The sequence below is a fragment of the Hippocampus zosterae genome, chromosome 18, assembly GCF_025434085.1.
Source record: "Hippocampus zosterae strain Florida chromosome 18, ASM2543408v3, whole genome shotgun sequence".
Taxonomy (NCBI): domain Eukaryota; kingdom Metazoa; phylum Chordata; class Actinopteri; order Syngnathiformes; family Syngnathidae; genus Hippocampus; species Hippocampus zosterae.
The window spans coordinates 4,064,541-4,088,079 of record NC_067468.1 but is presented as its reverse complement, the minus strand read 5'-3'; the positions used below and the strand labels follow the sequence as shown (position 1 = coordinate 4,088,079).

Here is a 23,539-nt window from a genome sequence, read left to right as displayed (position 1 = left end):
GGTGTGAGATTTGATCGATTATGTGAGCCACTGTGCCCAAGCACGATATGGATTTTATACAGTATGTGTGGGATATTCTGTTCGACTGAAGATGGATGCCAAACTAAGATTGCAGCACGGCAGTGTTTTACCACCAAAGAGTTCTCACTTAAGGGTACCTGAGCAGTTTCAGGGGGCAAAAACTTGTCAATCCAAATCACAGCTGGACCAATTTTATGACCAATATTTTTAACTGCAGCTGTCCTTCAGCCTGCCGCATTCTGGTCTACAGGCCAAGTACTTCCACACTGAGCTCGGCTGCCATTTTAAGGTTTCAAGTCCATCCGAGTACTATTTCATACGATATATCCCAAAGCGGAGCTGCTACTCTAACTCAAATTATATATGTACATTGAAGGTGGACTTGACTTGACTTGACTTGTAAGAATATCCACATGTAATTTGGTGAAATTGGAAAATTCAAACCTGAACTTGCATTCATATTTGTTATCTAGCCAACTAAATTGAATGTTTGATGAGGATACAAAAATTCATTCAGTCTTATTACTTTCTGTAAGATGTTCATTCTTTCTCATGTTGATGCAGACATGTGAAATGATACTCATAATTGGAGAAAAATAATAAACTGTGGCCCGAGGCAGACTAGACAGGATCCAGCGTCACGTGCATCAAATGGACATCTGTCACTGCCTAAATATGGGCAAGGTCCACAGGCGGCCCTACAGTGGAAAAAGTGTGGGGGCTCACTCAGTTGGATTTCCATCTTCAAGATTTCCACCTCGCGGACTCTCCTGTCCTCGCTTGTTCCCATCACGCCGCACTGAGTCCGTTTCTGTTCGACGAACCGCGCCACACAACCGGAGGAAACATGGAGGCCATCAAGAAGAAAATGCAGATGCTGAAGCTGGACAAGGAGAACGCCATAGACCGGGCAGAGCAGGCCGAGGGGGACAAAAAAGGAGCAGAGGACAAATGCAAACAGGTGATGATCCCGCCATCCTATTCCTCACTCAAGCCCTTTCATGAAAGTCACATCCACTTTATATCCAGTTTTTGGAGGGGTTTTTTTACCTCACTCGGGTGATTACAGTTTTCATTTCAGTTTCTAACGGGCAATTTTAGAAACTGCATTTTGTGCTGACAAAGCTATAAGAAGCAAAGTGGATGGAATAAAAAATAATAATTAATAAGCTCCTAATTATGCTATACAGTCAACAGCCTTTCATTGCATATATTTAACCCTTTCATGCACATAATGATAACCTGTAACCTTATAACATGATAAATTGTCCACTGTAGTAACCGTTGTCCCTGAAAGGGTTCAAATGCATGAGAACTGAATTATTTTTACACAGCACATTTGCCCACTTTTGGTCATCGTGTTTTATTAATGTGGAAACGCCGCTCTCTGCCATTTGTAGCCAGATGGTGTAACAAAAAGAATTGCGTGCTGAGCTACAAATAGACATCAACGATTCCTCTGTGCAAACTTTTCACATAGCAATTATCCTCCGAGGATCCCAGCACTTAGTGATCACAATCGCATAACAATCCTTCCTCGATGAAGGCATTTCTATTTATGTCCAGCCATTCATTTCAAGGTTTATCCGGCCAGGGTCATCACAGTTAGCTGGAGCCTAGTGTTTACTGTTGTCAGATAATTAACTTATGTGTTTTCGGAAACCTGAGTGAGAAAATGCAAACTTTGGGGCCTTAGTTGAGATTAAACCAAACTATTTGCTGCCTTCTGTTCGTGTTTCTATCCGAAGACTCTAAGATTCTTTGTATTGTTGCTCTATGGCAGTGTTTGCCAAAGTGTGGCGCTAGTACCACTCGTGATAATCAGACTCGTTCTCATAGTACCTTGAAAGAATCACTTCTCAAGTCCGGTGCAGTTGTATTTGAGTTAGTCAGTGTTAATTTACAAACTGCGTATAATGTTACATGACTTAAAAAGTATCCTTTTTATAAAGAACACTTAGACCCGCTATGCTGCTGTATTTTAATGATGGCGTGCTCAGTATTATGTTAGGTGGCTTATTTGGTGTAAAAGGTTTGAGAACTACTACTCGATGGAAACATTCTGAGAGTTTGGGGATGGGCTTACAACAATGGCGGCCGCTGCAAGATCAGGATTGCAGGCTATTTGTGACTGGGCAGCCTTACATGGCGACAGGCTGCAAAAGACAAATGGAACGTCCTGGAGACATTCTAGTGGCGCCATCTTCCCCATTTACCATATGTTCTCACGCTGTTGCAATTGGTCAATGCCTAAAGTTTGGAGAAAAAAAGAGTCATAACCTTTTTGAACTGTTAAAGCCGGAGTCAGGTCAAAGATTTTCTTTGGAATAATGTCTTATATGTGCACCCTCTACTCTGTTTTAATATTGCGTTTGTGGAATGAGAATTAAGAAGACTAATCCATGGCTCACCTGTTTTGGTCACATGATATTCACAAGGGGCGGCAGTGGACAATTTTGGTTGACAGCAGGCGGCAGTACCGCATAAAATGTCTGCCTCATTGATTGGCTGAAAACGGGTGGATTAGACTTCCTAATTCTTATTTGACAAACACAGTATTAATTGGAACTAGATTGTTGCTGCAAAGAACATTTTTGACTTTGACTTTTTCGACTTTTGCTTTAACCAACACGAGAATTAAGCTAAACATTGCAAAAAGCCAATTTACCAATTATTGTAACTGGGAAAAACATATCGAAATACCTGTTCACAAATGTAGGGAGTGAGAATAAAAAGTTGTCCGAACAATGAATACGCAAATTCAGCCATCCCACCTCCATCACCTTTCACATGAACGGCACGATATTTAAAAAAAAATCTTATTTCATTACTCCCTCCAAATCTTAAATCATATTTTAAAGGTCTTGAAACACACTTTTATAATAATACACAGAAAACACATTTAAACAATATATTGAGAGAGAGTAAGAACAATGGGGAAAACAAAAATATTTTTTAGAGTACAAATCAAATCATGTTTTCTCCCAGCCATTACATTTTTCATGTCATAAAACAGATCAATAATCATGCCCAAAGGTGTATATTTAAAAAAGGAACCCCCAGCTGTCACATTCTGTAGGCCAAAAAAATCAGGATTGAAGACGACTTCACATTCAATCATTTTCATCCAAAACTACACTGAGCGAAAAGTACTTGCTGCTTTCGTTCTTTTAAAATTCACACCATGTCAAACTGAATAATGTGCCGCCATGTTGCAGTTGACTTGAATTACATCCAAAATAAATTGGAGGCATTATGAAAGAGTTACATCAACTATGTAAAAAAAAAAAAAGGAAAAAAAGCCAAGTAGCGGGACCGGGGTTGGGAAACGTATTTACTGTACAGGTAAGTGAAAAATTGACTTCAGTTGAGGAAGGTTTTTGTAATAAATAATGATTTAGCCACGTCACGCATCAAGTTATATAGTCTGTCATTCAAAACTGCTGTAGCATAAACAGTTGAAAATATCTTTCCATACTTTATTACAAAATGGTTCATCCCAGACTCCTGTTTTCTCTCTCATACTTCACACATTTACTTAACTCTAACATGTGCGTTGTGTTCTGTAGCTGGAGGAGGAGCTGCTGGGTCTGCAGAAGAAGCTGAAAGGAGTGGAAGATGAACTTGACAAATACTCTGAATCATTGAAGGACGCTCAGGAGAAATTGGAACAGGCCGAGAAAAAAGCAACAGAAGTAAGTGGCGATGGGAAAGGAAAACCCACTTGATGCATCCCACTTTCGACGCACACTACCCCAAATGTCATATCAGAACCTCATGCATGAGTGATAATCATAAACCTTCAATTTGACCTTCAAGGATACTCTATTAAAAGGCTTGTGGTAAATCAACTATCATTAGTTCCAGTGTAAAGTTGCTAACCCATAGCAGTCCCTCAGGAAACAGCTGCAGATTAACTGTTATTAAACCTGTCAGTATCAGGTTCTGTTGGCATCTCAAAATTTGCCAGCGACTTCGTCTATTTTAGCTAATGTCGGTTTGGTGCCACAAGTTTTTGATGAGAGCTTTCGATACACCTACATTGTCATACATGTATGGTGGAAATTGCGCAGCAGCCCAAGTTTTTAAAAAAAATGTAATCTTTATTTTTTACAGTCAGCTGGGACAGGCTGCGGCACGCCCACCACCCTTGTGAGGATAATGGATGGGTACTTTTTAACATCCATCCATTATCCAAACTGCTTATCCCAATGGTGTCAAACTCATTTTTTGTCACTGGCCACTTTGTAGTTACGTCTTGCCTTGGAAGGCCGTTATGACAGTGAAATCAAATAAATGTTTAAATGTCTTATTATATTACTTGTACGCAACAAATTGATATATTACTAGCTTAGAAATCAATTAAGTCAGCTATAATAGTTTGTTCAATCTACTTATCTAAATTGAGAGATTGTTGTTACTTGACCAGTTGTTAGTTGTTCTAAGTTAACTTTAAAAGGACTTCAGAGGACAACAGCTCCACTTACTTTCCAGTGATTGATACTGTTCTACTCTTGCTAATTGGGCTGGGTAACTATTCCAAATGTCTTCGTAATTTCGACATTAGCCTCTCACGATTAAAACAACAACAACAACATCATTGCATATTTAAATAGAAGACATACTTATTTTTAGAAACATCGCTGTGCTAATGCTAACAATGAATGCAAAATTAAAGTGAAGAGACAATTAGCATTGAGTTCCGGGAGTGATATTCCTCCAAATAACGAATAAACGCTGTAGTAATATGTACGGACAGGTAATACAACAATACTGTAATGCCTCTCAGTAGCGGAGAGAAGGATGCTCGCAGTCGCTGATACTCTTAATCATTTTTAATAACAAAATAAGTAATAAACACACGCATTCAAGGAGTTGCTGTTCGCCACAACTCACGCCCATGCGCTCCACACTCAGACTAACTCCCGGAGCCAATATTCCCCCCAACCTGGCTCCTCCCCTCCCTATGATGTCACACAAATACAAGAAACAGATATTACACTGCCCCCCCTTTATGAAACCCTCGGCCCGAGGGTTCAACAAAAAAAGTCCTCCAGCCGTCGTGGTCTTCGTCTCGGCCTCTGTGGTCGGCCTGGCTCTGAGTCGATAGCACCTTCAGCTGGCTGGCTCGGGACAACATTGATGGGATCTGGGGAACATGGATCCACATGTTCTGAACTGGCGGATGAAGCAGACCCCGCCTCAAATACAGGAACACCGCTGCCCCGGTAGGGGGCCAACCTGTCCCGATGTAGGGCAACCTTTCTGCCCCTGGGGGGAACTGCCACCCGATAAACTAACTCCCCCACCCGCTCAAGTACCCTACATGGACCGTCCCAATGGCTGTCTAGCTTGGGGCAGCGCCCTTTTTTTCTTTTAGGTGTATACACCCAAACCAGTTCCCCAGTCTGGAAGTTCCGCCCCTTGCTCCGCACGTCATAGTTTCGCTTTTGACGTGCGCCGGCTTTCTCCAGCTGGTCCCGTGCGAATGCGTGCGCTGCCTCCAGCCGATCCTGCAGTTTCCGGGGATACTCCAGCCCCGGCTGGTCCTCTGAGCTGCCGGGAGGTCTTCCAAACGCCATCTCTGCCGGTGTCCGAATTTCCCGGCCCAACATCAGCAGAGCAGGAGTACAGCTCGTGGAACTTTGGACCGCTGAACGATAAGCCATCAGTACCAGCGGAATGTGCTGGTCCCAATCACATTGGTGTTTGGAGGTGAGGATGGCGAGCTGCAGCTGCATGGTGCGGTTAAATCGTTCCACAAGACCATCGCTCTGCAGATGCAAAGGTGTGGTGCGTGTTTTCTGCATGTCCAGGCGTTTTCAAAGAGCAGCAAAAACTTTGGACTCAAAATTTCTACCTTGGTCACTGTGGAGTATATCTGCAGTCCCAAACCGACAGAACATGCCCTCCAGTAGCGCATCCGCCACTGTCTCCGCCTCTTGGTCTGGCAGTGCGTATGCCTCGGGCCACTTAGTAAAATAGTCCATCGCACATAGCACGTAACGGTTCCCGTCTGTCCGTCACGGGGAAAGGGCCCATAATGTCCATAGCAACCCTCTCCATGGGCGCCCCAACCCTCTGTTGCTGAAGCGGTGCGTGCGATTGGTCTTGAGGTCCCTTGTAGGCGGCACACTCGTCACAGCGCCGGCAGAAGTCCTCTACGTCCCGTCGATGCTGACCCCAATAGAACCCTTGGCGCAGCCGTCGGAGGGTCTTGGTGCTGCCAAAGTGTCCTGAGCCGGTGCTCCCATGGCATGCTCTCAGCACCATCTCTTTAAGAGCTCCGGGCACTACCACCTGCCATCTCTCCTCCCCGGTGGCTGGTTCCTTCCAGGCACGCTGCAACATGCCGTCCTTCATGCGTAACACAGCAAACTTGCTCCAATAGCCTTTGGTGGCAGAGGAGAGTCCCATCACTCCTTCCCAGGGTGGCCTCCTGACACTCTGGACCCACTGTCGCACAGGGTTGAGATCACGGTCCTCTTCCTGCTTGGCAGCCCACTCTGTAGTGTCCACAGCCTCCAACGTGCAGCATGACGGTCCAGCAGCAGTCGCTTCCCCACGCAGCTCCAACTCCCTGGCATCCCGCCGGTCGCAGTAGCTGCAGCCACTAACAGAACATGGCCGCCGGGAAAGGGCGTCAGCGTTGGCGTGTTGAGCCCCAGCCCGATGTACCACAGTGAAGTGGAACGCCTGCAGCTCCTCCAGCCACCGTGCTACTTGGCCTTCTGGTTCCTTGAATGACATCAGCCACTGTAGTGCAGCGTGATCTGTCCTGATGGTGAAAGGCACGCCACACAGGTAGTACTTGAAATGGCGTGTAGCCAAAACAACTGCTAGCAGTTCACGTCTGGTAACACAGTAGCGTCGTTCACTCTTGTTGAAAGTGCGGCTGAAATAGGCCACCACTCGCTCACCTTCCGGCCCCACCTGAGACAACACCGCCCCCATGCCGACATTACTTGCGTCTGTATCCAGCACAAAAGGTAAGGCTGGATCTGGCGGGGTGAGAACAGGAGCATTCATGAGGGCTGTTTTTAGGCTGCAGAACGCCTCCTGACAATCCGGCAACCAGAGGAAGGGTTGGTTGTCTTTAAGGAGGTGGAATAAGGACGCCCCGATGCAAGAGAATCCCTTCACGAACCGTCTGTAGTACGAGGCCAGCCCCAAGAAGCTTTTCAACTGCTTCTGGTCCCTTGGTACTGGCCAATCTTTAATGGTGCGGACCTTCTCCTCCAGCGTGCTGATTCCCTCACTGTTCACTCGGTGGCCCAGGAATTCCACCTCCCGCTGCATAAAGTGGCACTTTTCTGGGTGCAGTTTCAGCCCAGCCGCTGCAATTCTTCCCAGCACCAGTCTCAGAGACTCCATTGCAGCCTGAAAAGACCCACCATGGACGAGGACATCATCCAAATACACCAGGCACCTTTACCTCGGAATGTTTGAGAGCACTGTGTCCATCAAACGCTCAAATGTTCCTGGTGCATTGCATAGTCCGAAACTCATGACCTTAAACAGCCAGTGTCCTCGGGTGGTGCAGAATGCCGTCTTGGGTCTGGACTCCGCGGTGATGGGGACCTGCCAGTAGCCACTGCGCAGGTCGAGTGATGAGAACCACGCGGAGCCTGAGACCAAATCAAATGTCTCGTCTATCCGTGGGAGCGGGTAGCAGTCCTTTTTTGTCACCTTATTGAGCGGCCTGTAGTCCACACAGAACCGTGGTCTTGTGCTCTTTTTTCGGGGGAGCATGACTACGCCAGACGCCCACAGACTATCGGAAGGCTCGATGATCCCTGCCTCGAGCATGGCACGGATGTCCTGATCCGCGGCCTCCTGCAGGGCCAGAGGCAGGCGTCGGGGCCGAACCTTTACTGGTCGCGCGTCACTAGTGTCGATGTGGTGCTCAACCAAGTGAGTGAGGCCCACCTCATTCTCACTGAGGGCAAAGATGTTCTCAAATTCCCACAGCACCTGCCACAGCTGCTCGCGCTGCTCGACATCCAAGCCGTCACAGTTCTTCCCCCAAATGGACCTGATAGCCCCAGTCCGGTTCTCTGTTGGCCGACCCGGGGTTAACTCCACTGGTGTGGCTGGGCTGGATGTTATTGGCCCCGCCAGTGAGCAGTCCATCTCGGGGCGAGCGGACTCTACCCGATCTACCGTCGACTGTCGAGGAGTCAGCGCTGCTGCTGCATTGGACAGGCTGGGTCCGGTCATCCGCACATCTGTGTTCTCCGCTGCAGGGTCTGCATTGTTGACGGCCACCCCCGGAGTACCCTGCCTAGACACCAGGATCAGCCCTACATGCTGACCACTCGGCAGGGTGAGCAACCCAGCTCCCAAGTCCACCACACATTTCGCAGCTTTTAAAAAGTCCCGTCCAAGAATACAGGGATCACTCACATCAGCTACCCAAGCTGAGTGGGTTGTCGACAGACCCCCCAGGACGAACAAACGTGTCCCTTTGCCTCTCATCTCGGCTGTTTCACCGGTGACTGTCCTCAGTTTTGTAAAGGTCGATGTTAAGACGGTCCCTACTGGAACAACGTCAGGCCTCACAATTGTGGCTGAAGACCCAGTGTCCACCAGGGCTGTACAGGAAACGTCGCCAATCTGCACACGAACATGACTGGGGTCCCCCACATCCGTCCAGCCAACCGTTATAGCTTTCTCTCCGAATGCAGGTTGCAGTTCCCGGTTAACAACTGAAGGGGTCCGCGTTGTCGGGGCTACACAGACCCTTTTCCGTTTCCCTGCTGGTTCAACAACTTTGGGCAGCGTCGCAGCAGATGACCTGGCTGTCCACAACCCCAGCAGACAGCGGGGCGTGCACGATGTCCGCTTCTCTCCTCCTGCTGTGCTGGGCGAGTCTTTATTGCGCACACCAGCTCTTCCAACAACGCTGTCCTGGGCTCCTCCCCTTCCAACAACGAGGTGGCCAAAACAGGGCAGGCGGATGTCTGTAGCGCCCCCTTGGTTGCAATCTCCCACTCTGTAGCGAGAGAGAGTGCCTCTCCCAGGGTGTCACGTTGTGCCCGAAGCGATAGACAGATCGCTTCGTGCACAACAAAAAATAATGAATTGGATCCCCGAGATAGCAGACAGAAAACGAGATCTTGTCAAAGAACAAAAAGAGGCTTTAATACGAAACACAAAATACCCGACAGGAAGAATAACAAAAAGCGCTGGTCAAATAAGGACCAGGGTAAAAATAAGGTAACAACAGAAAACGCTCGCGGAAAACAAAAGCGAGGAAGATCTGAATAGGCTATAGGAATATCTTACATACAATCAATACTTGAACGACTAGACAATTGCCAGAAGGCTAGGAAGCAACGAGTAATATTAATTTAGTGTTTACTTTCGCGAAGGAACAATGGCGCGGCGTGGAATTCTCCGGCAGTGGGATGACTGCCGGAGTCTCTAAATAAAGGGGGGTAATCAGCCCGAAATTACGGGCAGGTGTGCCGATGGCGGAGGAGAAAACCCGCCACCTGCTGGCGGACACGCGACGTGACACAGGGCTGCCGGGTGGGCAAGCTGGACGTGCAGGCGCAGCTCATCCGGTCTGAGAGCTTGGATGAACTGATCGCGTATCAGTTCATTTTGGATCTCATTTGGCATTCCAGCATATGCGCGCCGACCCAGGCTCTCGATCTCATGAGCAAGACAACGGAGTGGCTCACCGGGATGTCGATCACGCTGCTTGAACTCACAGCGCAAAGAGTCCCTCAAATTAAACTCCCCAAAGCGCCTCTGCAAAGCACCCACCAGGGCGCTGTAATCGAGTCTCTCTCCGGGGCTCAACAGCAGCAGACAGGATGTAGCCTCCTCCGTCAGCGAAAGTGCTAACTGCACCGCTTTCACCTTGTCCGACCAACCCGCTGAGTCGGCCACCAACTCGAACTGTGCTCTATAAGCCTCCCAACTCCCTTTCCTGGAGAATTTAAGAGCTTTCATGGAGGGCCACGCGAGCCCAAGGGCGCCGCCATGCATGTTTACGTCCGTTGCGATGGCGGCGGCACCTACCGCTACGTAATGACGTAACTCCGTTTTGGCGGGCCCGCGCTCATTTTGGCGCGAATCAACAGCATCATGGCGACCGCGCCGTTTGCAACTCGACTCAGGCATATCAATCACGCACGGCACCGCTTCATCCTTTACCGTCCGCCGGGTAACGGGATCGCCGCACGGAACGGCCTCTTCCTTCACCTTCCGCCGAGTAACGGAGTCGCCGAACATCCTTACGCAAAAACAGGAGTGCGACGGGTGAATCCAAAACTTCTGACACCAATGTAATGCCCCTCAGTAGCGGAAAGAAGGATGCTCGCAGTCGCTGATACTCTTAATCATTTTTAATAACAAAATAAGTAATAAACACACGCATTCAAGGAGTTGCTGTTCGCCACAACTCACGCCCATGCGCTCCACACTCAGACTAACTCCCGGAGCCAATATTCCCCCCAACCTGGCTCCTCCCCTCCCTATGATGTCACACAAATACAAGAAACAGATACAGTATTACAATACTCAAACAAACGGAGCGCCAACCTGTATAAACTACCAAAAAATCCTTATAACATACCGAATCATTTTATATGTCAAAATAACGGCAGAAAAAAAACCCCACGAAATTTTCAATGATATTTATTGTAGATCTCCACAATACAATGTCTGCTTAATGTCTACTCATCATTCTACACAGCATTACTGTGATCAGAGTTGTATTCCTGCGTTACTTTTTTCACCAACTCCAAATGCTGACCCATCGGCTCAATGTTCAGCATACATTCATATTTATTTTGGAAATTAAAGCATTCGAGTAGACTAGTACCATTCTGGAGGGGGGAAACAAAAAACGGAAATTTTCAGAATCCGTATGATTTGTGCGATACGGCCATATACGTAAGATTCACCACAAAATCCGTATGAACTATGGCTAAACCGTATGAGTTGACAGGTATGATATTCCTATATTAATAAAACAATTCAATTTTATTTTTCTACCCTTTTTATCTGCATCTAAGCGTCTACGTTCGTACCCCATACATGCACGGCACCACACTGCCCCAAAGAGGCAATTATGTGCACAGCAGGAACAACCAATATTTATTCTTATTTAGTGATGTTATTGCTATTACTAAATTGCTGCTTATTAAGATTTTACTTTGTTTTATTTTTTTTGTTTTTCTTTGTTGTTGTTGTTGATGTTTAAAGATGGGTTTAAGTAGCTGAATTAATTCTAGTTTTGAATCCATGATTTCAATAATTGATCAAACTTTTTGAAAAATTATTATTCCATAATTGAATGATTCATTGATTTTTCTCATTTGTTTTTGAGCAGGCCAGCACAAATACATGTAATTCTGAAAAATCAAACAACGGTGTGCTAAATTTATACACAAACAAAAAGAGAAACGATAAAAAAAAAGACATCAAACGTCATCATTAGCAATCGCTCTGCATGTGCTGGTCAAAAAGGGAGTGGGAAGAAGAAACCGTACTGTATTATTATTATTATTGTGGTTAATAATGAGAAATCATTTAGCGTTCTTTTTGCATCGTCCAAAATGTTTTTGAACTGTTTCTGGCTTGATGATGAGTGCACCTTCACCGGGAGCCTGTTGACAGCAGGGTTTTTTTTCTCTCCACCCTATTTGCATTTTGCTCGGACGTGGTGCTTGTATGTGTGTAATTGTCCAATTACTTCAGGCTCGGGGTAGGAATGACACATGAAATATGGCGGACAAGGGGTGTAGCGTGGCAACGGTCCAAACCAATCAAAACAGATCTAAATATGCCTTTATGGAGAGTGATAACATGACACTGTTGCCACGGAAACGACACCATTACAACGCTGGGTCGAGTCCAAGCAGTATGGCGACTTTCATGTCAATCGACGCGGTGAGAAGAAAAATCCTAATGCTACAACAAGCCGCCTTTGAGGCGGAGGACCGAGCCGAGCTTCTGCTCCGAGAAGCGGACTTTGAGAGACAGGCGAGAAAGGGGGTAATCATGAAAACGAATACATGCGAATTGTTCTCACACCTCATGAAAGATGAGCTATAAGTACGTCACGCTCAGCTAAAATGTAAGCATCATGACGCTTCAAGTTTAACTACAGAATTTTGGCTTCTATTTTGCCGGAAGTGACCCCGGTATCTTTCCCCATAGACATTACAAAATCATTCTTCATAAATCCCGCCCGGAGCAGTTTCAACCACGTGAGCAAGTTTGCCACATTTAATGTGGCAAATCTACCCACAAACAAATGCACGACAATAAATCATGAATCGACTTTCTGCAAAATAAACAACGTTTCTGCCTCTTTTTCTACCGCATACAATCGTAAATGTGGTTTTGAAAAATGATGATCATAGTTCTTTCATGTCAAATATCTATGTATCTGTATTTATTACCACAGTCATATCGTACGGCTATTGGTAGCTGGAAACACTCGTACAAGCAATAGAAAAACGCACAACTGTACACACATTCACTTATGTATTTGTGAAAATACAGGCGTCAAAACAAAGAACATGTTGAATGATGAGTGTAAATATAGGGCATACAGTAGGTAAAGACCAAATTTACATAATTATGTAATCATTTTTCTGACATTTAAAATTTTCATGCGTGTTTTAAGGAACAATGTACCTACCATTGGAAACAGAGTCAGAGTCGGTACTCCAAGGCAATTTAGATAAATGTGAAGGACTTATATTTTCCAGACTGTATGTGTCAACACTTTTGTATATGTTTCAGAGCATTTAAATTTATCCAACCGGCCGTCCGTCCATCCATTCGTGCACTGTATGTTTCCAAAAACAAACCAGTTTTGTCTCATCCACCCACAAGGACATTTTCCCAGATTCTAAGTTTTATGGCCTGGTATTTTGAAGATTAATTAATTTCTGGTAAAATAGTCAGAAGTATATCTATTTGTCTGTTTTTTCTCGGCAGGCTGAAGCCGAAGTGGCATCTCTAAACAGGCGTATCCAGCTGGTGGAAGAGGAGTTGGACCGAGCTCAGGAGAGACTTGCAACTGCTCTGCAAAAGCTAGAGGAAGCTGAGAAAGCAGCTGATGAGAGTGAAAGGTGAAATGCTCACTTATCAACATTTCTTACACCCTTTGCCAACCTGGGTTTTCCCCGAAGCTTGATATATTAAAACAAATAAAATGGCTTTACGGGCAGCACGGCGGTCGACTGGTTAACACGTCGGTCTCACAGTGCAGAGGTTCAGAGTTCAAGTTCAGTTTCCAGCCTCCCTGTGTGGAGTTTGCATGTTGTCCCTGTGCTGGTGTGGGTTTTCTCTGGGTACCTCGGTTTCCACCCATATTCCAAACACATGCATGGCAGGTTATTAGAACACTCTAATTTGTCCCTTGGTGTAGGTGTGAGCAAGGATGGGCACGCCCGCGATCATTGTGAGGATAAGTGGACTAGAAAATGGATGGATGAATGAAAATGTACCTGCTGCACAAATGCACATGAAGTTTTTTGCTAAAAAATTCAGAGTTAATTCATGCCGAGTTGCATTCATATAAATAATAGAAGCAGTGGCACAAAAATGCGATCAATCAGTTCTGTGCAAAGGAGTTGATTTAAACTACTGGTCATCAATTTTGATTACTGGAAATTGAAAGCGGTAAGATTATTCAAGCAATTATTTGAATAAACGTTGTAAAGTAATGGTCTCTCTCTCACACACACACACACACGTACACTCGCTTGCTGTCTTTTAAGTTAAATTGCTAAAGAATCATTTGCTTACGTTATACACTTAAAAAAATAATGTCTTATTTTTGTCATCATAAAGAGGAATGAAGGTCATAGAGAACAGAGCAAGCAAGGATGAGGAGAAAATGGAGATCCAGGAGATGCAGCTAAAAGAGGCCAAACATATCGCTGAAGAAGCTGACCGCAAATATGAAGAGGTGAGATATTTACAATATTTGTCAAATGCACTGTTTTCTAGATTTCAAGTATGTTGTGTCCGCACCTTCGGGAATGATACACACTAAGTTTATGATATGAATTGATGACAAAACTGGATGCAGGACTTGACACTGTTAACTCCTTAAACCTTTTAGGGACAACGGTTACTACAGCGGACAGCTTGTTATGTTATCAAGTTACAGGGTGCATGAAAGGCATGAAACAGCAACTGTGGTTCTTTTCATATTTCAAGCCAAAACAATATGTGCCAATACTTCATCTTAATTCAGTTTTTTTTTTTTGTTTGGAATCATTTTGTTACTCATAACATGTCTGCTGTACATGTCTGCAGGTCGCACGTAAACTTGTGATTCTTGAGGGCGATCTGGAGCGTTCAGAGGAGCGTGCTGAGGTGGCCGAGGCGTAAGTCAACACTTGCCTTGAAAAATACAAACACTGACATGACTACACTCATACATTATTCATGTTGTCATAGTAAAGCTCATGTGATCACTGTAATGAACACATGGGACTATTGAAAGTGTAACAACATGTGGAAAAGCAATGAAGGGCTCTATTTACGGAGACATTGCGTCTGCGGCACAGCGCAAACTTTCACAGATCCTGATTTTCGTACAAGTGCAGGGTTAGCTGTGCGTGTTTGCCAATTGGGAGACTGGTCTGCACCTAGCTGGTCATTCCGGTGCGGTGAGAGTGTGTCCTTCGAGATGTACCTGCTGGAGTGACAATTTGGTGGCAAAGGTTAACACCTCCTCAAACCATCTCTAAATTATTTTGCACAAGAGACTTTGGTGGTTATTTTGCGGCGCAGGTAGACACACATTGAGCACCATAACTCATTCTGTATACCAGATTGTCTGTTGCCACACCATGACTAAGAGCAGTGCTCTAACACATAGAGATATCTCCATCCAAACTCTACATTGCCCCCCCGAAGGAGTCACCGAAATTGGCAGGTACTTGAGTATAAACACTTCCACGGTGGTGCAGTGCTTCCACCGGTAGATCCGTCCGACTGCATTTGTCCACAAAATTACCAACACTGGTCTAACGCACAGTTGCGCCACCTACCACACCGGATTTGTGCCGTTCCCGAAAATAGGGCCCCAAGTGAAGAACCTTATTATTATTTTTTTTTTTTAATAGTTACTGATGTGAAGTATTGAATTGCACGTTCATTTGTATCATTTCATAAACTGATTATTCACACGACCATTTCATGAGTAACATCATTGCATGTGCTGTGCTGCAGCCTTTTACAGATGTGTGAGTCACATGTTGCAAGCAATAACACACAGGACACGGAGACGAGAACGTTTATTTGTGCTTCCCTGTGTATTTCTACAAAATGCATGCCTCAATACACCACCACCACCTTTCTGGGATGTTTTGCTTCCCCTCACCCTCAAACCAAACCACCTGGCTATGGACTAAGCCCTGCAGTCAAGTGAGGGAGCTGGAGGAGGAGTTTGGGTTAATGGACCAGAATTTGAAATCCATGATGTGCGGAGAGGAAGAGGTATTTATTGTGCTACCTCTGCCATGGGTTCATCCTGACCCGTTGCCCGCTGCTCCTAAAACCTGCCATCTTAACACTTTGTTCTCATTTCTCCGTCTAACCTGCGCGCATGATCACATCGGAAATTCATCGTTTAAGAAGTCTGGGCGGTTTTATTAGAGAAAAATATATACGACATTGAATTAATGTCATTTCATTCATTAGAGATATATATGTGCAAAAGGCAAAATATTTATAAATTTGTTCCCATTTGTAATTAGTAGCCCCTGAGTTTTTAAACAACCTAACTGAGTTTTTCATTCTCTTTTGTATTAAGGCAGACATAAAATTGGAAGCAGGTTGTTGAGTGGTCATTTGAATAATTTGGATCAGTCTGTTTTCCTTCACTGTCCTACTTTTCCTCTCTTACTCTTTTTCTCTCCTCTTGTTTTCCTCTCACCGTCATTGCTCAGTAAATCAGGTGATCTTGAGGAAGAATTAAAAAATGTCACCAACAACTTGAAGTCACTGGAGGCTCAGGCTGAAAAGGTACCGAATGTTCTTGCAATGCATTTATTGATCGAAATACTAAAATTAGGCTGAACGATTTTGACAAATAAAACCCAATTGCATTTTCCCCCTCTTTGCATTGTTACTGCAGTTCAATATGTGATTATTTTTCTCAGTCTCCTTCTTATGTGTATTTTTAACAAACACAAACAAAAGCTATTCAACCACATCTTTAATTCCAATGCTAGTCATACCACGTTTCAATTTTTTTCCATTTCCACTATTTTTATTTCAAATTTGAAGACTATGTAAAAACTCCCTAAGTTCGAAAGAGCAAATTTTCTCTTTGGGAGACTTTACAGTATGTATGTGGGAGGTGGGGTGGGTGATGCTGGAGGGGGGGTAATCATGTGATTAATCATACACTCTCCCCCACAAGTAGTGGAACAGTGATGTGAGGCTCCTTTTAGTTTTGCTGTACACGGAAAACAACTGTGTTTGACATCAAAATATGAGTCGTAAGATCAATGGTTCAGTTTTATTTCCAGGTAATGGCAACAAAATCCCCAACTTCTTAGGTGAGCAAAAGTATTGAAAGAGATTTAAAATAGACGGAATGAGAATTTTTATTTTGTTGCACCAAGGCTGTGAGCCATTGAGTCACCAAATGCTCACATTCTTCTTTTCCAGGACTTCGCTGTACCTTCTTTGAGTTGTTGAGTGTTTTAGTGGGTTACTATCCATCTCATATTAGCATGGAGATAGGCAACTGGCAGCCTGGGGAAGTTCGAAACCGTTTCCTCTAATACAGTAGATCCTTACATACCTATGGAATCAATTATTAGGTTTTTTCCCACCAATATGTTTTTTCAATATTTATCTATTTTTGAGGAGCGGTGAGGTTTAAATCCTGTAAAAATGTATAGTGGAGGTTTATCTGCATTTTTAAAAAAAAGAATATTTCCGGCCCAGTGCCTCTCCATTATATCGTTTTGAGTTGTAATGTCACCATTGTCCACTAGATGGCAGAAATGGCTTTGTTGCATTTGCACCGGGTGTTATACTGCCCAGTACGACAACCCGAATAGGCTTTGTAATTTTTTTGCGAATTTGGAATGACATGCAGATCAAACATACTGTAGTACCTGAATAATATGAACATTTTAGACATGGGAGCCTCTGATAAACTCGTTGTTGTTTTGGGAGTATGTTTTGGTTATTGTCGTGCCGACTGAAGGATTTCCCAATCAGGTTAAATGCATCTGTTTTTTAATTGGCAGACAAAAAATTAAAAAAAATTAAAAATTGAGAGGAAAAGCTATATTTCTATCATCTTCTGCTGCTGTGTAACATGTTCTACGTGTGAAGCGTTTCTTGGCTTGGTTCTTCAAGATATTCCAAATTTGCGATGGGCAACGTTTGTTTGTGGCTCAGGTTGATTGTCTCTTAGCATCACAGTTGCTTTTGATTCACCTGTAATCTGTAGTATGATTTCTATGTTCATTACACATCTACACAGCATACCATGTTTTTTGTTTTTTGAATAACTAATGTCGTAGGGGCACTCCCGGGCAACAAAACACACTTGTCAATCGCATATTCCAATACTTTTGCATTATGATGGCGGGGAATCAAACAAAAGGTGCCATCTTCTCTCTTGTTTCTCAGATCCATATATAACCTGGAAATAAAAGCTGTACGGTATTGACCTCCTATCTCATAGTCATCTTTTGATATCAAATACAAAGGTCGAGGAGCAGCGATAAAATAATTGGCCTCATGGTTCCCAATGCTTAAAAGAGAATTTTACATAAAAGAGATAAAGAAGTCGTGTTAGAGACTAAATAGGTTCCTTTTGGCACCGTTTCATTGTAATCTTTAATAACAACACATATTTTTGTCGTATTTTAGTACTCACAGAAGGAGGACAAATACGAAGAGGAAATAAAACTTCTGACTGACAAACTTAAAGAGGTAAGATGCTTGATTCATGTTTGCCTAATTGTGTGATTCTCTTTCTGCTCACCGCTATTCGTTTGAAGAATAATAATCATGTCAGACATTAGGAACATTAGTATTGGTGTGTTTTTTAGGCTGAGACCCGGGCAGAGTTTGCAGAGCGATCTGTGGCCAAGCTGGAGAAGACCATTGATGATCTGGAAGGTACTCGGTCATTTATTGTCTCGATACTATCATCGATGCATCCACGAAATACCCCACGTAGAATAAATTGGCGGTAACAAAAACTAGTCAGGATCCCCCATTGCGTGATATTCATGTTCATAATGAGGTCTGGCTCAACATTGAGGAGACACATCTATACTGAGACTTCATTAGTCTATCAACAGCTTTTATAATTTTTTTTTTATTTTTAATGACATTATCTTTTTAAAATGGTGACATAGCAAATCTGATCTTGATTTTGTGGGGTTTGCCAACTATCTTTTAATCAGTGGGAAACTGATTTTTCGTCAGGGTTCGTGAAACGTTGCAAACACATTTGCTAGACGTTAGCAAACAGTTTTAAAGGACGCAAACTGTTTTTCGTGTCACCAAGAACATGTTAACGTGGTCAAAATGTAATTATATCGCAATAATATCTCATTTAATTCACGTTGAGTCCTGGAATGATGCGTGCTGCTATCGGTGAAAAAATGAATCCTAAAAAAATGAACAATCAAAAAATCTTGATGTGCGGTCGGATATGCCAAACCATTAATTTTGTCGGGAGATAAAAAAAAAAAAAGACAATTTGTACTCACTCCACGGTTTTAGTTGATTCAATATTTGACTTGTTACATGCAGATACGAAACCCTGCAGACTGTCTGTACATCAATAGCATAGTGTGATGTGCTCAATGCATATGAATGTATTATGTCTGGATAAGTATGTTATCTCCCGATCACAGTGGCTTCTTTGGTTATGGATCCATTTTTGCTAAATTTCTCTGTCCTGTCTGGCATTGTGTTGTGTTGTGTTGTGTTGTGTGTGTGTGTGTGTTTCTGTTTGTGTGTGTCTGTCTGCTTCTGTGTGTGTCCTCCTGCAGATGAAGTGTATGCTCAGAAGCTGAAGGGCAAGGCTCTCAGTGAGGAGCTGGATCTCGCCCTCAATGATATGACTACACTGTAGAAGCTGTCAATTCTTGTCCTTCCTGTTTCAATTCTTCTCTGTCTGCTTGCTGCTGTTTTACTACATTCTACTGTGGTATTATCAGCCGGGAATTTTTTTTTTTTTTGGAAATGGAATATTCACTTGTCATTGCGCTGCCAGGTCAGGCCCTGCAGAGCGTTGGTCTCTTCAAAGTAGGTTACAGCTTCCCCAGTCAGTGCAAAGTGTTTTGCCGAGGTCACACGACTACCACTAATTTCCTCAGTTGAAATTGCAAAACACTTGCAACCCTGCATTGTAATAAATGTATTTCAAATCTCCTCATTCTCCGTGTCCCTCCGGTCTTTTTTCTTTTCCTTTCTTCTCTATCTTACGAAGCTCCCGGTCTGCATTTTTTCCCACCCAATATCTTGAAACAATGACTATGAAGTTTCTTAAACTAAACAGTAAACGCTTTTTCAAAAAGATGTTTCTGTTTTTCCTTCCTTGAAAACTTTGTTTCTCATCTCACTATATCCTTTCCTCCTGTCTAAAACTTTTTTTTGTTGGTGCCGTGCATGCCAACCTCCCTTTCCTCCTTATCTGCAAAACCCAATTCCAATGAAGTTGGCACACTGCGTAACACATTAACACAAATTAAAACAGAACACGTTTTGCAATCCACCCCAACTTATATTCAAGTTCACACTGATCAAACGTGTGTGTGTGTGTGGGGGGTGGTGGTGGGGGCGGGGGGTTTAGGAGTATTCTCTCGTTTTGAATTTGATGCCTGTTGCAACACATCCAAATAAAAAGCATGAGACAGGGGCAACAAAAGACGAGGAAAGTTGAATGCTTAAAAAAACTGACTTGGACCATTCCACGGGTTATTTGGAAACAGGTGAGTGTTTGATTGGATATAGAGTGAGAATCCCCGAAATACTCAATGATCACACGCAAGAATGGGGCGAGGTTTTCCCATTTAAGATAAGATAAGAAAACCTTTATTAGTCTCGCAATGGAGAAATTCCCAATTCACAGCAGCAAAGTAATGAAAGGAAGAGGTAGAACAACAAAATATAGGAGCTGCTGGAAAGGCAGCCACTCTTGCGGCGCCATTTTGAAGTAAAAATAACACAACACATAGGACACAGACAGTCGTGCAATCTTTACCACTTTTCTGCATACACTTTGTTGTTTGAAGCAATTATAGATGAAAGAGGAGAATCAAAGTGTCCTTTTACCATTGGGTCAGAGACGTCATGCTGAAAATGTGCACACGTCTGCTACAAGCTAAGTTTTGAAAGCAAACACGAAGCTGTAGTGTCCATTGACGAAAAGAGATTAGTTCACTTCTCCTGTCCCACGTAATCCGCTTCAAACTCCAAGCCGCGACTCCCAGTTCCAAATCCGCAACAGCGCTCCGCGCTATTGCTCCTTTCTTCTCATCAGCGGCTCTTCAAGCCTTACATCCAACCAGCCGCAGACCGTTCAACAGCACCGATCCCCCCGCTGAACAAAGCGGGGCTGTGAAAAATGCCCATTACAGATGCAAGACACAAGCGCCCCGGGACTGTCCAGCAACGACAGTTAAATGCCGCCGACATTCCTCCCAGTCAAAAACAGTGCTCGTATACCCATGCTGCCGAGAAGGCGCAACCACCAAGCACAGAGTCTCCTCCTTGATGAATATCGTGGCCAAAAAATGCTGAAAAAAGTCCACATCAGGTCCACACGACGTAACAACAAACACAAAGTGACAAAACAAACACAAAAACAACAACAACAAAAAGCAAGGCTCATGAGAGCACTTGCTGACGGCTGCCTACTCGGGCGCCATCTTGACTTCAAAGTTAAATTTGTGACCAACTGCTTGAGCAAACAGTTCAAGAACATTTCTCAATGTGCAATTGCAAGCAAGTGAGGGATTTCACCATCCACAGTCCATATCATTGAAAGATTCAGAGAATCTGCAAGTCAGTGCCAATGCCAAAAACCAATGCCGAAAATATCAACAACACCCAGAAACACCACCAGATCCTATGGGCCTGAGTTCATCTGAGATAGACCCACACAAAAAGGAGAAGTGTGCTGTGGTCTGACGAGTCCAGATCCTGGGTGCCATGTGCTTTTTGTCAAAGAAGAAAAGAACAATCTTGAATGTTATTAAGTGTAAGTTCAAAAACTAGCATCTGTGATGCTATCAGGATGCGTTAGTGCCCATGGTAACATGCACATCTGTGAAGGCACTATTAATACTGAAAGATACATACAGGTTTTATTTTATTTATTTTTTGCCATCCAATCAACATTATGCATGATGATGCCAAGCCACATTCTGCATGTGTTTCTCGACTCCAGGATTTGTCACCCAATGACAATGTGTGTTGCATTATGAAGTAGACTGTTGAGCAACTGAAGTTGCCGAACAATTAACTCACCAATGGATGCAACAGCATGTTTAATTTCAAACTTTTAGCAGACGTGAGTGACATGTCTGATCCATGTCTGATAAAGGAAACTTTTTGGAGTTGTGTTGTGAAAACACAGGTGGCAGGTGGATGACTCAGAGGGTAAAACTCCAAACACACTTGCGACATGGGGATTGGGGTTCAAATCCCAGTCAGAGTGAATGGTAACTTTCAGTTGGGTGCCAGGCATGACAAACTAAAGGAAACCAAGACCAACTCCAGACAGAAAAATTGCTTCTTCAGAGAAAATGTTTGCAAGGAATTAGCTATCAGGCTATCTAACTAGCGAGCTATCTGGCGAGCTATCTACATAGTATTAAAGTATTAACCACGGCTATTCTGATAACCTGGTAAACAATTTCTTGGTAGCTTTAACTCATCGGTATAGGTATTTTTTATTTATTTATTTATTTTTATCCTTTGCTGTATTTCAATCATAACCCAACATGCTGGGTCAAATTCTCAACTCAATGCACTGGTTATAAATAACCCATCACTGGGTCAATCCCTCTTTGGCCCAGCACTGGGTTAGCGATTTCACCCCTTTGTACAAATGATCAACTTTTGTTAATTATGATCAGACTGATCAAATGCATCGTTTTAACTTGGATAAAGTTAACATTTTTAACATTTGCAGTCTCATAGAAAAATGTAATATTTCATCAAAGATCCAAAATGGGAGTATAACATTGAGGGCTCTGCACAAAACATGTATATAAGACCATGTAATTGAGTTGCCAAATGACTGCACACAATTTATCTAGTTTGGTAAGGTATGTCACATGATGTAGTTCCAGAAATAATGTGTGCTTGGATGTGCATGTGTCTTTCTAACTTGCAGAAAAACTGGCCCATGCCAAAGAGGAAAACCTGGACATGCATCAGGTGTTGGACCAAACCCTTCTGGAACTCAACAATCTATAACAACAGTTTCCCAGTCACAACTCCCAATACACACTCATGTGCATGCAAGGATTGTCAAGATGCAGATGGAAACCAATTGGAGGGATCATAAAATGTTGATTCCTAAAAATACATGTTTATGTGCTCAATAAAATGTAGCAGTTACTCACTTTTGAAGGTCAATTAAAAAAAAAATATATATATATATATTTCTATCTATTGTTTCACATGCACTTTGACATGTGTATATTACTTATTGGTGTTTGCCCAACAACCAAATCTGTGAGACAATGCAATAATTAAAAAAGAAAAAACAAATGATTTTTGTGTATGCTACCTTATTAAACATGAAATAAGACAAATTACTGTATCACCACAGTTGCACTGAAATTGTTTCTCTGTTTCGTCCACATGGAAGTGGCATTTTGACAGCCCAAATATGATAACTTTTCAAACCAACTCCCAGATGACTATATTAGAAAACTTGACACGGTAGTCCCAGTTTGCCAATAATGTTGGATCACTTTGTTAGAGGTTGTTTATCGCTTTCATTCCAAAGCAGAAGCTCTACCTCGTCCACAGTCCACAAAAATATCTCCTTTCTTTTTGCATCATATTCTCCGCCATCATGATGTAGCATGGGTTTCTTATTCTGTTCTTGGTAACTTCCCGTGACATCATTACAGCGCTTCTTCAGGCTTGGCATGAATACTACAGCGTTTCAGCTACTTGCTGAGAACATTATATTTCTTGAAACAATTCCGTGTTTATGGGAAACTATTTAAAAACTCAATTTCCATGTGGACATGGCTTTAGAATCTCCAAATAACCGAAGATATGGACCGAGCTATGTGATATTTAATGGTGGTTGTATTAATCTATAACATTAATATGAGTACACGAAACAGTTTAACACTTATTTTTTTTGCTAACTCTTTCAGGGACAGTGGTTACTACAGTGGACAGTTTATCATGTTAGAGGGTGCATGAAAGGGTTAATATTGATGGAATATTTATGATTAAAATCATCAGAGCTGGTAAAAATAAAAAGATGAGCATGAGTTACGTCCATCCATCCATTTTC

The 23,539-nt window shown here is 43.3% G+C and overlaps 1 protein-coding gene across 4 annotated transcripts; it reads left to right on the top strand.

Annotated features, from left to right (window-relative positions):
* Positions 1 to 725: 725 nt before the first annotated feature.
* tpm2 (tropomyosin 2 (beta)) lies at positions 726 to 22,620 on the top strand. 4 transcript variants are annotated; one of them, XM_052050152.1, is made up of 9 exons: positions 726 to 982; positions 3,591 to 3,716; positions 12,988 to 13,121; positions 13,846 to 13,963; positions 14,317 to 14,387; positions 15,957 to 16,032; positions 17,905 to 17,967; positions 18,087 to 18,156; positions 22,394 to 22,620. In XM_052050152.1, the coding sequence occupies exons 1-9, from the start codon at positions 869 to 871 to the stop codon at positions 22,474 to 22,476; spliced, it is 855 nt and encodes a 284-aa protein (XP_051906112.1). In that variant the 5' UTR covers positions 726 to 868; the 3' UTR covers positions 22,477 to 22,620. The 4 variants fall into 4 exon arrangements, with proteins under 4 accessions (XP_051906112.1, XP_051906111.1, XP_051906110.1 ...); XM_052050151.1 differs by lacking the exon at positions 22,394 to 22,620 and adding an exon at positions 19,041 to 19,426 and having other exon boundaries at positions 728 to 982; XM_052050150.1 differs by lacking the exons at positions 726 to 982; positions 3,591 to 3,716 and adding an exon at positions 11,887 to 12,033.
* The last annotated feature ends 919 nt before the right edge of the window (positions 22,621 to 23,539 follow it).

Excerpts from the sequence above, each read along its gene's own strand:
- tpm2 (XM_052050152.1), top strand. The coding sequence starts at position 869 with ATGGAGGCCATCAAGAAGAAAATGCAGATGCTGAAGCTGGACAAGGAG. Across the intron at positions 13,964-14,316 it reads CTGACCGCAAATATGAAGAG|GTCGCACGTAAACTTGTGAT; the intron begins GTGAGATATTTA and ends ACATGTCTGCAG. Across the intron at positions 16,033-17,904 it reads TGGAGGCTCAGGCTGAAAAG|TACTCACAGAAGGAGGACAA; the intron begins GTACCGAATGTT and ends GTCGTATTTTAG.